At 54.6% G+C, this 12,738-nt stretch overlaps 2 protein-coding genes across 13 annotated transcripts; one reads left to right on the top strand and one right to left on the bottom strand.

Moving 5' to 3' along the window:
* The first annotated feature begins 71 nt into the window (after positions 1-71).
* Positions 72-7,091, top strand: SLC35G2 (solute carrier family 35 member G2). Of its 6 annotated transcripts, none has more exons than XM_042019712.1 (3): positions 72-732; positions 4,582-4,655; positions 5,354-7,091. In XM_042019712.1, the coding sequence occupies exons 1-3, from the start codon at positions 377-379 to the stop codon at positions 6,598-6,600; spliced, it is 1,677 nt and encodes a 558-aa protein (XP_041875646.1). In that variant the 5' UTR covers positions 72-376; the 3' UTR covers positions 6,601-7,091. The 6 variants fall into 6 exon arrangements, with proteins under 6 accessions (XP_041875646.1, XP_041875647.1, XP_041875649.1 ...); XM_042019713.1 differs by having other exon boundaries at positions 587-732; positions 4,491-4,655; positions 5,349-7,091; XM_042019715.1 differs by having other exon boundaries at positions 602-688; positions 4,491-4,655; positions 5,349-7,091.
* Positions 7,092-7,692: 601 nt separating this feature from the next.
* On the bottom strand, positions 7,693-12,628 carry SCLY (selenocysteine lyase). 7 transcript variants are annotated; one of them, XM_042019720.1, is made up of 14 exons: positions 12,492-12,628; positions 12,370-12,461; positions 12,180-12,292; positions 12,009-12,109; positions 11,715-11,871; positions 11,308-11,456; positions 11,042-11,206; positions 10,608-10,714; positions 10,235-10,271; positions 9,815-9,898; positions 9,562-9,664; positions 9,306-9,381; positions 8,463-8,653; positions 7,693-7,941 (listed from the first exon to the last, which is right to left on the bottom strand). In XM_042019720.1, the coding sequence occupies exons 2-13, from the start codon at positions 12,417-12,419 to the stop codon at positions 8,494-8,496; spliced, it is 1,302 nt and encodes a 433-aa protein (XP_041875654.1). In that variant the 5' UTR covers positions 12,420-12,461; positions 12,492-12,628; the 3' UTR covers positions 7,693-7,941; positions 8,463-8,493. The 7 variants fall into 7 exon arrangements, with proteins under 7 accessions (XP_041875654.1, XP_041875652.1, XP_041875655.1 ...); XM_042019718.1 differs by having other exon boundaries at positions 12,370-12,628; XM_042019721.1 differs by having other exon boundaries at positions 11,308-11,435; positions 12,370-12,628.
* Between the last annotated feature and the right edge of the window lie 110 nt (positions 12,629-12,738).

Raw genomic sequence — 12,738 nt, 5'->3', positions numbered from 1 at the left:
GCGCGGAAACGGCCGCGCGTGCGCCGCGCGCCCACGAGCACCGCCGGGGGGGGGGGGGGGGGGCGACTGTCGTGACAGAGCGGGGGCGCGCCCCGGGCCCAGTGAGCCGGCGGGGACAGGGACGCTGGCGGTCTGTCGCGACACAGCGAGGGCCGGGCGCAGTCTCCGTGAAAGCGGCGGGGACAGGGACACCGGCGGGGGAAGGGGGTCGTGACTGTCGCGACAGAGCAGGGGCGAGGGCCCAGCGTGGGCCGGAGCGCCTTCCCAGCCCGCGGCGGTTCCCCGGCGGCCGGAGGGATGGGTGGGCCCCGCGGCGCCGGGGCGGTGGCAGTGGCAGTGATGTGCGCGGGGCCGAGCGGGGCCGGCGCTCTCCGCCATGGCGGGGGCGGCGCGGAGGGCGCGGCGCGGCGAGGACCGAGCCCGGGCAGCCACCGCCCTTCGCCCGCTCCTGCCCGGAGGGGCTGTGCTGGAGCCGCTGCCGGGGTTCCCATGGAGACGCCTCGCGTCCTCTGACGAGTGCCCTCTTATCGGCGACAGTTGCCAGCCATCGCGATTGGTGCCGCCCTCCTCGCACCGCTCCCGGGCTCGGTCCCTTTGCAGGCGGCTGTCCCCTCCTGCACAGCCCGCACGCACCGCTGGCTGCCAGGGGTTGCAGATTGTTGGGAGAGGATCCAAAGCAGTGAGCGAGGTATCTCTAATCTCGACCTGTCATCTGCTGTCGTGGACCCGAAGGTGCCGTCTCGTGCTTCACCCCATTGTAATGTACCTCTTAAAACCTTTCTTACATCTAACTGAGCTGTTCTCCTCGTTTCCTGTGCTATAGGGGACTATATTTCAGTGTTAATGTGTGCTCTGTTCTTTCCCCCGTGCCTGGAATTGCGATCTGAAGGGGTTTGTTCAGATAAGCGTTTTTGGAATGGGAAGTTTGCAGGCAAAGTGGCTCTTCTCCCAAAATCATTCACAAAAACACTTAATGCAAGTGTTGCTGCTGCAGAGGTGGGAGCTTTAGCAGGCAACAGGCATGAATGGAGAAATTACAAAATAGTATTTTTTCATGGAAACGGACGCATATGGAGCCCGTATTCAGCAAGAGAATAAAGAAAGCAAGGGATATTAAACGTATATCCCATTAAATGTGATTGCTTCAGTGAGCTAGCACAAACAGAGGTCGTTTTTTGGGTAGCAAAATATTATCAGGAGTGCACTGACAACTGGTCGGACTTTAGTGTAGGGTTTGTATTCAGTGAAGGTTGTACTGGCTCTTCCTTCAGGCTGCTGGACGTGACTCAATTAATTTGAAGACACGGGATACTGGTTTGTTGGTTTGTATATAATGTTTGCTCTTGTGCCTAAGTGCTAAAAACTCCTTTCATGTAATTGCTCCTTCATTTTCTTAAATACCTTTTGCTATTCATTAAATTTTAATAAAGACTTGAGTTTCTTTGCATGTATTTTTAATCAAATTGATTTATGTCAATCTGGCTAGAAAGAGAAGGTACTCATACACCCACCACATGAGTGTAGATCCCTTGGGATGTGCAGTTGCTTGAAGTATGAAGCACCTAAGGACCTCCAGGTGGTTTAATGGTGCTGAAACAGGGCTTTAGGAGATTTTCCTGCACCTGATAAGGAATCAAAAGAAAACCGCTTATGCTGAGAAGTCAGTGCACACGAGTACTTAGTGAAGGTGGCATGAGTTCAGTCGGTCCCGTGGGTTTCCGGGGTGGGTGGGTCTTTCCTACCTGTGATATTCAGGGAGAATTGTCAGTCTGTAGTTATCCTGTAGAGACTGCTCACAGCCCTCTGGTAATCTCAGCCTGATCCAGTCAGGATTGGGGGATTTTCCACAGAAGAGGCAAAGGAGCATTCCTGTGGGGCCTGTCTTTCAGAGTGCAGGGGTAGCTGACTTATTCCTGACTCCCTATCCATGGCTGGAATTGCCATGTCTGTGAGTCTTTCAGAATAACACCTCAGTAGCCTGACTGATTTTAACCAATCTGGCAGAAAATGAGAGTATTTTTCTGTGAGTTATTTAAGATTGGTGGTTAGAATCACCAGACTTCAAAGCCATCATTCCTTCAGGCACAGGAGAGGTCAGGCTCTGACCCCCAGCAGTCTGGGGGCAGATAATCACCTATTTCTACCTGACTAACCAGGTAGATTGCAGTGATTGAGGCAGGAAAGGAGGGGAGTATTTGAGGTTTTTTTCTTTTTAAAGAGTCGTGCTTTGTATTCTATCGATGATCTGTGCCATTTATTGAATATACAGTGATTATTTGTTCCCCCAAGGGAAAACAGGGTTCACACTTGGCAGTCAGTGATTTCAATGAGCTCGTAATTTAAATGGGTGTCCCAGGCTGAATTGGGAATGTTTGTTCTGTTATATAACTTGACAATTTTGCATAGTGCTTCATCTTCAGCCTTGTATTAAACTTCATTCAAAATCAACTTGTGTTTTAATAGAAAATGCAAATAAGCCACGTTGTTTCCAGATATGAAGGAAAAATAAAAGCTTCATGTCACCTCCACAAAAGGCACGGGCAGAAAGAGAAGTAGCAAGTTGTCTGTATAGGCTGTGCTGATTTCTGTCTATTTTAAATTTGTGTCAGGGGCACACATAATGGATCTGGGATGTGTCCTAATCTCAATCTCTATGGAAAATCTCACTGGTTAAGAAAAGCAAGGTCACCAAAGACTACAAACAAATGTACTGTGGGAGGGTTGGCATCGCATTTGTCATACACTCAGTATTTAGTTGGGAAAATGAAATTTTCGGGTAAGCATTCCTGGTTTGGGGTTTTCTTTGTTGTTGTTGTTCTTTATTACGTCCCATCTCCTGCCTTTCACACGTGTTTGCCCTTCCACTTTCCAGACTCCCGGCTGTTCAGGTTCCGAGCTGAGCAGTCCTGAGGGAGCAGCTCTGTGCAGAACAGCCATTTTGAGCTACGTGCTCACCGTCTATTGTTTTCCTCCAGAGAGATCCCTGAACACATTGCACAGGTCCAGTGCTACATTTGCAACTGTTCTGTTGAATTTGCAACTACCCGTTGAAAGAAAATGTAATCTAATGCCGGGAAGCAAAAAAATTACCGTTGTATGCTCATGGTAACAAATAAGCTATTTTGGTTTTGTTTTCAGAACAGTTGCAGCGTTTACTCAGCTGTTTCTTAACGAAATGAATGAGGTTACCCAGTGCTCTACTGACACTCTAATAATAATTCCTATCGTCCACTTTTGTCGTCTTTTCCTCCTACTTTATTCATGATCCAGTATGTTGTGCCTTAAAGCAAGAAGGTCCTAATTTTTTTAAGGCTGCAAGGCAGAACTGTGGATTGTAACACAATGAAAACGCTAGTTAGGAAAAGCTGTGCAGGTGAAAAATCACTGCCTGGGCTCACTCAGTGCGGTTTGCATTTGCACGTTAAAAGATTCGGAAATGAACAATTTAACTGGAGGAAAAGTGAAGGTAGCAGGTGAGCCCGGGGCAGATTTCTGGCAGGTGTTGGTAAATGTTTGATGGGTTGTTTGAAGTGCCCGCTAGCACAGTTGATAGCTCTATTTACTCTCCCTGGCGTTCAGCTGCTCGTTCTCAAGTTCCTTGCCCAGTAAGCTGCCCGTGGACACCCTGGAATGTTCTCCACCATGCAGGGGGTGCTGGGCGTGCTCTGGCGCTGGGTCGGCAGCAGAAAAACGTGAACAGCAGTGCTGGGCAAGGCCTGCTGAGAGACGGGGGACTCGAGAGGGTCCTCAGCCCCTGGTACTTGTGCGGGTCCTGCTGCTCCTTCCTCCAGAGCTGGGACTGGTCCCCGCCCGTGTCCCCACTCCCGTCCATCCCTACGAGGAGAGCAGGGACTCGGCTGCAGCTCAGTTGGGGTGTAGCAGGGGGTTAATGAACACTCAGCCTATGAGGAAAAAGGCAGACTGTCCCATTCTCATGTAAATTAATTTGCCAGAAACACCGGCAGTGCTTGGCTGTCACAGATCACAGGCACAGAAAACAGCACGGCTGAACCTGGCCACGGTATTTTCAGTGTTTCTGTGAGGAACTATTGCCCGCACTTTACCATTGCCTTTGGACCCTTGTTCTCCCTGACAACCCGCTGTCCTGGCATCCAGCCCATTGTCCAGCAGTCTTGCACCGCCAGGACCCCCAGGAACGCTGCGGTCCTCCCTGGGGACAAGGACTGTCTGTACCCATCCCGCGGTGCCACCGCAGGGGCCAAGCTGCTGCTGCTGCTGCTGGCAGGGCTCGGCTCCGGGGGAGGGATCTCCGGGCCGGGAGGATGGGTCCTCCCGGGCTCCCTCTCCTCTGCAGCCCGTGGGGCAGCACAGCAGGCACGGCAGGGTGGATTGGCTTGTTGTCGAGCTGTAGGAACCTTATGCTCGCAAACCACCACTTGTTCTTTGGATCAGTTCCCTCAGTAATGCTGGGAGATGGCTGGGGAGTGGGTTTGACAAGATGCCACTGATTGCTTTCTCTCCATCTAAAGGGTTTGAGCCTTCCTTGGGTTTTACTTTCTGTGCCGAGATGGTTGTAACCTTCCCTGCTGGTACCTGAGAGCACCTGCTCTTTCTATCTAGACAGCCCATCGAAGATGTAGATGATGAAGAGGTGTTTTCCCCCTCTGCCTTGGGATCGAATGGCTCTGTCACAGGTAAGGTCTGCACAGGTTTTATTTGCTGGGGTGAAGAGAAGGCAGGGAAGGTTTCATTGCTCCTGCTGCCTCTTCACTTGGAAGGCTCTGCACCGATGGTGTGAAAACAGTCATTCAATGACTACCCTTGCCCGAATTAAACATCTGCCCCACCCCGCACGAATCACAGGCACTGTCTTGGCCGAGGAGACAGAAGGGTTTAACACTGTCACAGCGGGGTTCAAAGATGTGTTGCCATCCATATGCAAACTGCTGACTTGCCCGGGGGTGCTCCCTATTTCCCTGTGTTACTGACACCTCCTCCAGCCAAATTTCTCCTGTAATCTTGTAACACTGGCAAGCAATTAACAATAATGCATAATTACAGGGTAAAAAGCTTAGCAAGAGAACTTTCTCATTAGAATACACTAGGATTCATGATGCATACCATACATAATGACAAAACACGTTATTTTCAAAAATTAGTGACTAAGGTGAAGTGCCATGGTTGACTTTTAAGGAGATCCAAATGGCTCAGCCATCAAAGGTATTTAGCAGTAACTCAGTGGAAAATTAAAGCAAAACCAAGAAGAGGCTACTAGTACTTGGATTTGGTTGACAAAAACAGCTTGTAAACACTAAAAGCACTTACATCCTAATGAATCTCTCACTATTCATTAAATAACAGTGTATCTCCATTTTTTTTTCCTTAAGAGCAGGGCATTTCTCTAAGGAAATGGATACGTCTTCCCAAAAATACCCAGTCAAAAAGCGAGTGAAAATTCATCCCAACACAGTAACAGTGAAATACACCTCTCATTATCCACAGCCAGGAGAAGAGGGATGTGAGGATGTTAATGAAGATACTGGAGTATTTATGGAGGATAATCCTAAGAGAAGACTACTGAATGATGGGAAAAAGAGAGAAAAGACTTTTTTCGGTACAATAGACACCAAGCCAGCACAACTGCCAAAACCTGATGAGGTTGGAGAATCTCAGCACTTTCCTGAAGGAAATGTACTGCAGTCCAGGAGAACATGGGCAGTCCTTTTTGGGTCTGCCGTGGCTCACGGATGCGTGGCTCTGATCACGAGATTAATTTCTGACCGTTCCAAAGTGCCATCTCTGGAACTGATTTTCATCCGCTCAGTCCTGCAGGTGCTGTCCCTCTCTGCTGTGTGCTACCACCACGAGCCTCCCTTCGGCCCCAAAGGCTACAGGCTCCGGCTGTTCCTCTATGGGGTCTGCAATGTCATCTCCATCACCTGTGCCTACACATCCTTCTCCATAGTGCCCCCCAGCAATGGGACCATCATGTGGAGGGCCACCACCACAGTGTTCAGTGCCATTCTGGCTTTTTTACTCATAGATGAAGGAATGGCTTATATAGACATGGTCACTGTCGTTGGCAGTGTGTTCGGCGTTTGTCTGGTCATGATCCCCAACATTGTTAAGGAGGAGAACTCTTTGCTGAGCACCTGGAAGGAAGCTTTTGGCTATACCATGACTGTCATGGCTGGTCTGACCACTGCCCTCTCCATGATAGTCTACAGGTCCATCAAAGACAGCATCAGCATGTGGACAGCGCTGTTCACCTTCAGCTGGACGGGAACAGTGTGGGGAGCGTCCACCATGTTCCTGCTCCAAGAGCCAATCGTCCCGCTGGACGGGGAAACCTGGAGCTATCTCCTTGCCATCTGCCTGTGCTCCACTGCAGCCTTCCTGGGGGTCTACCACGCCCTGGGCAAGTTCCACCCCGCTCTGGTGAGCACTGTGCAGCACCTGGAGATCGTCATCGCCATGGTCCTGCAGCTCCTTGTGCTGCGCATCTTCCCAGGCACTTGTGATCTGGTTGGGGCAGTGCTTATTTTGGTGAGTGTTTTTTTCCTTGCGTGTTATAAGCTCTCCTGGAAGGATTTAAGAAGGCAAGATTATCAGGAGATTGTGGATTCGTCCATTAAATGAATGTCAGTTTTGAATGTCTGATTCTGGCTGTGACCATGTGGAAGTAACTCCTTTCAACTCCTGTGTCCGAGCGTAGTGGCCAGGCCCTCTCTCTGCCATTTCACTTCTCAGCTGATATAGCAATGTTGGTATTTCCAGGCTCCCGTGCCAGGTGGATTTGTTCTGCTGCACACAACCACTGACATTTTGTCATACCCAAAAGAGTAGCACACAGGGTGCACGGCCAGCACAGGCTGGCCCACTGAAATGCGGGCCAAGCTCTTCCTGACCTTCTCTGGATAAAGCAATACAGAGGGACTCAAAAGTGACTCTCGTTCATGTGCTCTGTGGTAGTAGGAAGATGAGCAGCAAAACACTAAAACAGTCACCCGAATTGTCATTTCCTCTGTAATGCTTCTTAAGCTTTGGCTGTCATATTCTAAATGGAGCAATGCTAAATTTCTGTGGCTAGAACTTGCATTTCCTGCACGTATAAAGAAGAAGTCAGTAAAGCTTTTTGTGCTTTGTGGTTAAATTTCTGTCTGAAACAATGTAGGAATCCCAGATGTCCTGTGGGGGAAAGAGAGCACCAAAAGCTGAATCTCCAGTTGTGCCACAACTGTGAAAGGTCCCCAGGAACTGTAAGGTCCATGACAGATTAAAGATCTAGCCCTGAAGCAGACCAAAATCCCTCCTATGGAACCACTTTTTCTAGAGGAGTTTTTTACTATTATCCAGGGGAGGGGAAAAAAGGGAGAAATAAAAGAATGCATTTGAGATGGAGGTGTGAGCAGCATGGTAAAACCGACCAGCCTGGCAGGATCAGTGACTGACAGGGTGCTTGGGTACCAAAACTCCAGTGAGACATGGGATTTGCAAAGAGTCCCAGGGCTTTATGGGTCCAAATAGTATTCCTGGCCACGCTAATGTGTGGCCGTAAAGAGAAAGGCCAGCATCTGTGTCCAATGGGCTCTGTGCCAACCAGGCCCTGCAGGCACCTCCCACTGCAGCTGCCTGTGCCTGTGTTGTGGGACATGAGCGTTTTCTGAGAGAAAAGGCACCACTCAGATGGCTCCAACCAGTCCAGCTTCCCCCACAGAAAATACATTTTACTTGTGAAAAGCAGCAGGAATTACTTTTATTCCTATGAATAGCCAGGGAGACCAAGTTCCCTGACATCAGCCAGCCCAGCTGGCAACGCTCCTGATCCATGTGACACTTGTGTCCTTCAGTGTTGGTGATGCCAGAGACCAGAGACCCCCTGGGCCACACAGGGTTCCCTCGAGTGCTGGCACAGTCACAGCCACCCCTACAACTGTCTCCTTGAGGAGCAGGTGAAGCTGGCAACAGGAGCTCTGCCCACTGTAGGAAAGACAGAAGAAAAGGGGAGCAGGTAAAATGAAGCAGTGCTGGGAAAGCTGTGCCCTGCCAGAAATCCCTTTGGCAGCTTAGGGCAGAGCAGTTCCCAGCCCAGAATCTTCCTGTGCTTCTATCAGCTCCTTATTTCGCTCTGGGGCAGATAGTCTTTCTTCCTCTGGCTGCTCAAGCAGCAGGAAAGCTTCCTTTGTGGGAAGCAACCAGGGCATGAGGCTCCTCCTCCCATGGCTTCCATGCCTGTCCCTCTACAGGGACTCGAGCTCTGAGGCTCAGCTGTGTCAACACGTGCATGTGCAGGCACCCAGCTGGGTACATCTGGCAAGCCAGGGGCACTGCACAGCACGACTCCCCAAAAGCCTCCACTGTGCAGTGGGGCTGAATCCTGGGCAAGCCCTGGAGCTACTCCAGCCCCAAGGCAGCCAAGCCCCCTCCTCAGAACCTCCCCCTGCCACCCCTGAGCCCAGGCTGGTATGGGCAGCTCGCACCCAGAGGCCCACCCCAAGAACCTGAGTGGTGTCCGGGGAGCAGTTCCAGGGTCTATGGAGCCGGGTCCCGCTCCAGCTGCTCCACAGCCTGCACGAGATCTTGCACAGCTCTGTCCACGTCTGCCCGTGCCGTGCTGCGCCCCACGCTCAGCCGCAGCGCATTCCGCGCCACCTCCAGGGGAATCCCGCAGCTCAGCAGCACCGGGGAGGGCCTGGAACACAGCCAGGGGGCAGAGGATGGACTCGAAGCTGAGGAAGCCCCACACATCAGCAGGGAGCCTCACTGAGCTGCGTGAGGAAGCACATCTGCAGATGCACTCCAGGCAAACCTGTCCCCTGCACAGCGCACCGCTTGCTTTCCAGGGGCACCCAATCCCACTGGGTTTGTTGCCCTATGGGGAATCTGGCTCTTCTAAGAAGAACCTGTTCCATGTCCCTGTGGGTTGGCAGCTCTGCCAGGTCCACAGGGCATTGCTCTAGACCAGGCCAAAAGCACCCCTATCCCCATATCCCCTAAAGGAGCCATCTGGAGGGCCAAGATGGGCTGGAGCAGGAGAGCCAGGCACAGACACAAGGCAAGCTCTCTTCTGGTAGTGCCAGCAGTTCAAAAGTACTTCCAAGCTCAGCTGGATCACCAAAGCTGGGAGGGACAAACTCCTTCTGAGCAGCAATCGAGCGTTCCAGCTGTGTCTCCTGCAGTAATCTCCTTAACAGCCCTTCAGCCCCTCTGGAAAACTCTGTACCCTCTTTGTTCCAGGTGATGCTGCCCAAGCCACCCACTGTCCCTTTCCCTGCCTGTTTCCATCCCTCCCTCCTGCTGTCCTCTGGGAAGACACCCAAGGGCTGGAAAAGCTGTCTGCTCACCGATCCCCCTTCTCAGAGTGGCAGGCAGCCCCGACGCTGGCAAGGAGCACCTTGCAGTGGGCCAGCACCCTTCGTCCTGCAGCACAAGCAACACAAGCACAGCTTTCCCAGTGTCAAGGCTCTCTCCAGGGACTACTCCTGCCTCACCTCCCTGCCCACCAGCCAAGCACCCACTAGTCTCAGCCACAGGTGCTGGTGAGGGGCAGGTGCTTGGCTGTGCGTAACCATCGCGGGACAGCAGTAGGGTAAGAGCTACCTTGAAGGCCTGGGCCCAGGATGGAGAAGTTACAGGTGTTGCAGAGTCGCTTGGAGCCCTTAAAGTGACTGTTGAAGCAAATCCTCTGCTTCCCAAAGGAGGCCTGGAGAAATCAGAGGGCTGTGAACCTCTCTGGGTTCCCAAGAGGAACGTCCTTATGAGGGGGTGGGCATGGCCAGAGGGACATACTCACCCTGCTCCAGGCCACACATCCTGCAGCCTGAGACTGCGGGAAGGGACCAGATTTGCTCACCTCCAGCGTGGCCTCCAGGTAATCCCGGACATCCCGCATATGAGCCTCATAGGCCTCCCAGTTCTTGCTCACTAACTCTGCAGCCTGAGAACACCCAGACAGGCTCCACCAGTGACCCTTGGACACCTCCCTCTGTGCGTGGTCCCCGGGATGTGAGCCCAGCCTGGAACAGCCTCTGCAGTGCCAGGTCCCCTGTGTCCCCTCTCAGTGCCCTGTGCCACGTGAGCTGTGTGACTGCCAGGGCTGCAAACCCACAGCAAGCGCCCCAAAGCACCTCCTTCAACTGGCACCAGAAAGCCCCACCGCCTTTCCCAGTTCACCCTCCCTCCCACATCCCAAGTTTGTCCCTTCTGATGACCAGGGAGCACCAAGTGGCAGTCTCTGTGCTAGGTTTGCACTGCTCACCCCATCCCGACTAACCTGGCCAAGGCCGGCGATCATCGGGGTGTTCTCAGTGCTGGAAGGGAACAGGGACCAGTGAGTTATTTCTCAAGACCAGAAACCCAACCTCGAGACACAGACATTCCCTCATGGGACCCCTCACTGCTGGCAGGGGGTCCTGGACACCTCTCTGAGGTGGTTGAGAAGGAGGTGGTTCCACCCTAAGGTTCCACCCTTGGTAAAACCTGAGCTCCAGGGAGTTTCCATGCGTGGATCCATTTCCCTGCCGTGCTGGGCTGCTTGCCCAGGGCTGGAAGGTGACAAAGTGCCAGCTCAGCTTGGACAAGGCAGCCCATGTGGCTTGGCCACCAGCCAGAGGCCCAGCTCTCCAGGTAACCACCTGCCCCCTTACCCTGGCCGGAAACTCCTCTCCTGTCCCCCTCCGAAGAGCATGGGGTGCAGCGGGGTGGTGGTGCCGGGGCCGCGGGCGTACAGTGCTCCGATCCGCGGGCCGTGGAACTGCGGGGACAGCCACGGTGACCCTGGGGACACTGACACACCGACACTACTGACAGTGCTTCCTGCCCTCCTGCCCAGATCTGAGTGCCCTCCAGGGCTGGCCCCTGCCCATCGCACAGGCGCAGGCTGCTGCAGAGCTCTTCCCCATCCTCAGTCTCCTGCCCCCCAGCCCAGACAGGTTCCGCAGGAGCAAAGTCTGTCTGCAGAGCCCCACCCAGCAGGAGAACTCCGGCCACCACGAGGTACCAAGCTGTGTGTCCCCCTGGCAGCCCAGCAGAGATGTCACACAGGGTGACTAGCAGCAGGGCCACGCGAGCAGGGCCACACCTTGTGTCCCACGATGGTCAGGTAGTCCACGCCCAGCTCCTGCACATCCACGCGCCCCTTGCCAATCATCTGTGCTGCATCCGTGTGCACCAGGACCCTGGGCAGCCCCTCCGCTGCTCTGCGCTGGTTGAGGGCACAGACGCGCTGGCTCAGCTCCGCAACGGGCTGGTGGCAGGGAGGAGGGTCTGCATCCCATTCTGCTACCTCCTGTCACCGCCTCTTTGCGAGGGTGTCCCCACCCCATCCCCCTCACTGCCCACACTCACCATGATGACCCCTGTCTCATTATTGGCCAACATGAGGGAGACCAGGCAGGTGTTTGGCCGGATGGCAGCCAGGACATCGTCCACCTCTGCCTGCCCGCTCCGTGGGGACACAGGCACAAAAGTGGCTTCTGCAGGCCAGGAGACAAGCCCTGAGGTTGGCTGGGTAGGTTGAAAGTGCTCGGGGCTGGCCTGTGCCCCGCTGGGCAGGGCAGGAGTGTATGGAGCACAGGCACAGAGCAGGGAGGTGTCACATGCAGCTTGGGGGAACGCGGGCACCAAAGGGGAAAATGGTGCCCTTCTCCAGCGGGAGAAAGTGGAACGTCACAGAGCATGCAGGATCTTGCCCTCCTCCAAAAACACCAGCAGAGACCCCCCATTCAAACCCCATCTGTGCCTGTGCCACTCACCTGCCAGGCCCTCCCTCCCTAGCTGCTCCAGCGGCAGGCGGATGGAGTCATGCTCCACGCTCGATGTCACGATATGTGGTGTTCCCCGGCTGTCCCCTCTCCCACATTGGCTCTCGTGGAAGTGCCTGCAGGCAGTGTGGATCACCATGTTGTTTGCCTGAAGGGAAGAAGGAGAGGGAAAATGGAGGCTCAGAAGGAGCACAGTGCCATTCATTCCCACCCTCCTAATCGCTGCTTGCTGGAGAGGGGGTGGTGGGCAGGGATTCCCAGGAAGGGGGTCCCCCCTGCTCCCACCTCCGTGCCCCCTGAGGTGAAGACGATGTCCTCGGGGCGGCCTCCCAGCATCCTGGCCAGGCTCTCCCGTGCGCTGCCGATGAGCTCCTTCGCCTTCCGGCCTGCAAGACCAGACCTGGCAGCTCCCGCGGGCTCCCATCACCACAGAGCCCAGCCCGTCCTGGTCCCTACCTGTGGGGTGGGAGCTGCTGGGGTTGCCCCAGGCCTGGCACATGGCATCCCATACGGCCTGGGCCACCTCGGGGGCCAGCGGGGTGGTGGCGTTGTGGTCCAGGTACACCTTCCTGTAGGGGCAGGGGCAGGGGCAGATAAGGGGTGCTGGGGGGCACACAGGGGAGCAGGGAGCAGGGCAGGGCCTCACCCCTCCAGTGAGTCACACTGCGCCTCCGCCGGCTCTGTCCCCGCGCCCATCGCTGCTGTCACCGTCACTGTCACCGCTGCTGTCACCGTCACCGCTGCTGTCACCGTCACTGTCACCGTCACTGTCACCGTCCCGTTGCCGTCACCAACCTGGCACCGTGGGTTACCGACAGGGGGGACCAGGCCCCTGCCCTGCCTGGGGCACCACAGCCTCCCATCACCCTGCTCCCTGCCCCACAGCCATGGTTCCACCAATCAGCTCCCTGCCCCACAGCCATGGTTCCACCAATCAGCTCCCTGCTCCCTGCCCCACAGCCACGGCCCCACCAATCAGCTCCCTGCTCCCTGCCCCACAGCCACAGCTCCACCA

The sequence above is a fragment of the Corvus kubaryi genome, unplaced genomic scaffold, assembly GCF_017639235.1.
Source record: "Corvus kubaryi isolate FWS band 111438036 unplaced genomic scaffold, C.kubaryi_AGA036_p1.0 33952, whole genome shotgun sequence".
Taxonomy (NCBI): domain Eukaryota; kingdom Metazoa; phylum Chordata; class Aves; order Passeriformes; family Corvidae; genus Corvus; species Corvus kubaryi.
The sequence above is the reverse complement of the archived record's forward strand: the minus strand, read 5'-3'. Positions and strand labels throughout refer to the sequence as shown.

Coding starts and splice junctions, on each gene's coding strand:
- SLC35G2 (XM_042019712.1), top strand. CDS start 377: ATGGCGGGGGCGGCGCGGAGGGCGCGGCGCGGCGAGGACCGAGCCCGG. Junction 733..4,581: donor CTGCTGTCGTGGACCCGAAG/GTGCCGTCTCGT, acceptor CTTTCTATCTAG/ACAGCCCATCGAAGATGTAG. Junction 4,656..5,353: donor ATCGAATGGCTCTGTCACAG/GTAAGGTCTGCA, acceptor CCTTAAGAGCAG/GGCATTTCTCTAAGGAAATG.
- SCLY (XM_042019718.1), bottom strand. CDS start 12,419: ATGGGCGCGGGGACAGAGCCGGCGGAGGCGCAGTGTGACTCACTGGAG. Junction 12,110..12,179: donor CAGCAGCTCCCACCCCACAG/GTAGGGACCAGG, acceptor CTGGTCTTGCAG/GCCGGAAGGCGAAGGAGCTC. Junction 10,715..11,041: donor TGACCATCGTGGGACACAAG/GTGTGGCCCTGC, acceptor CTGTCCCCGCAG/TTCCACGGCCCGCGGATCGG.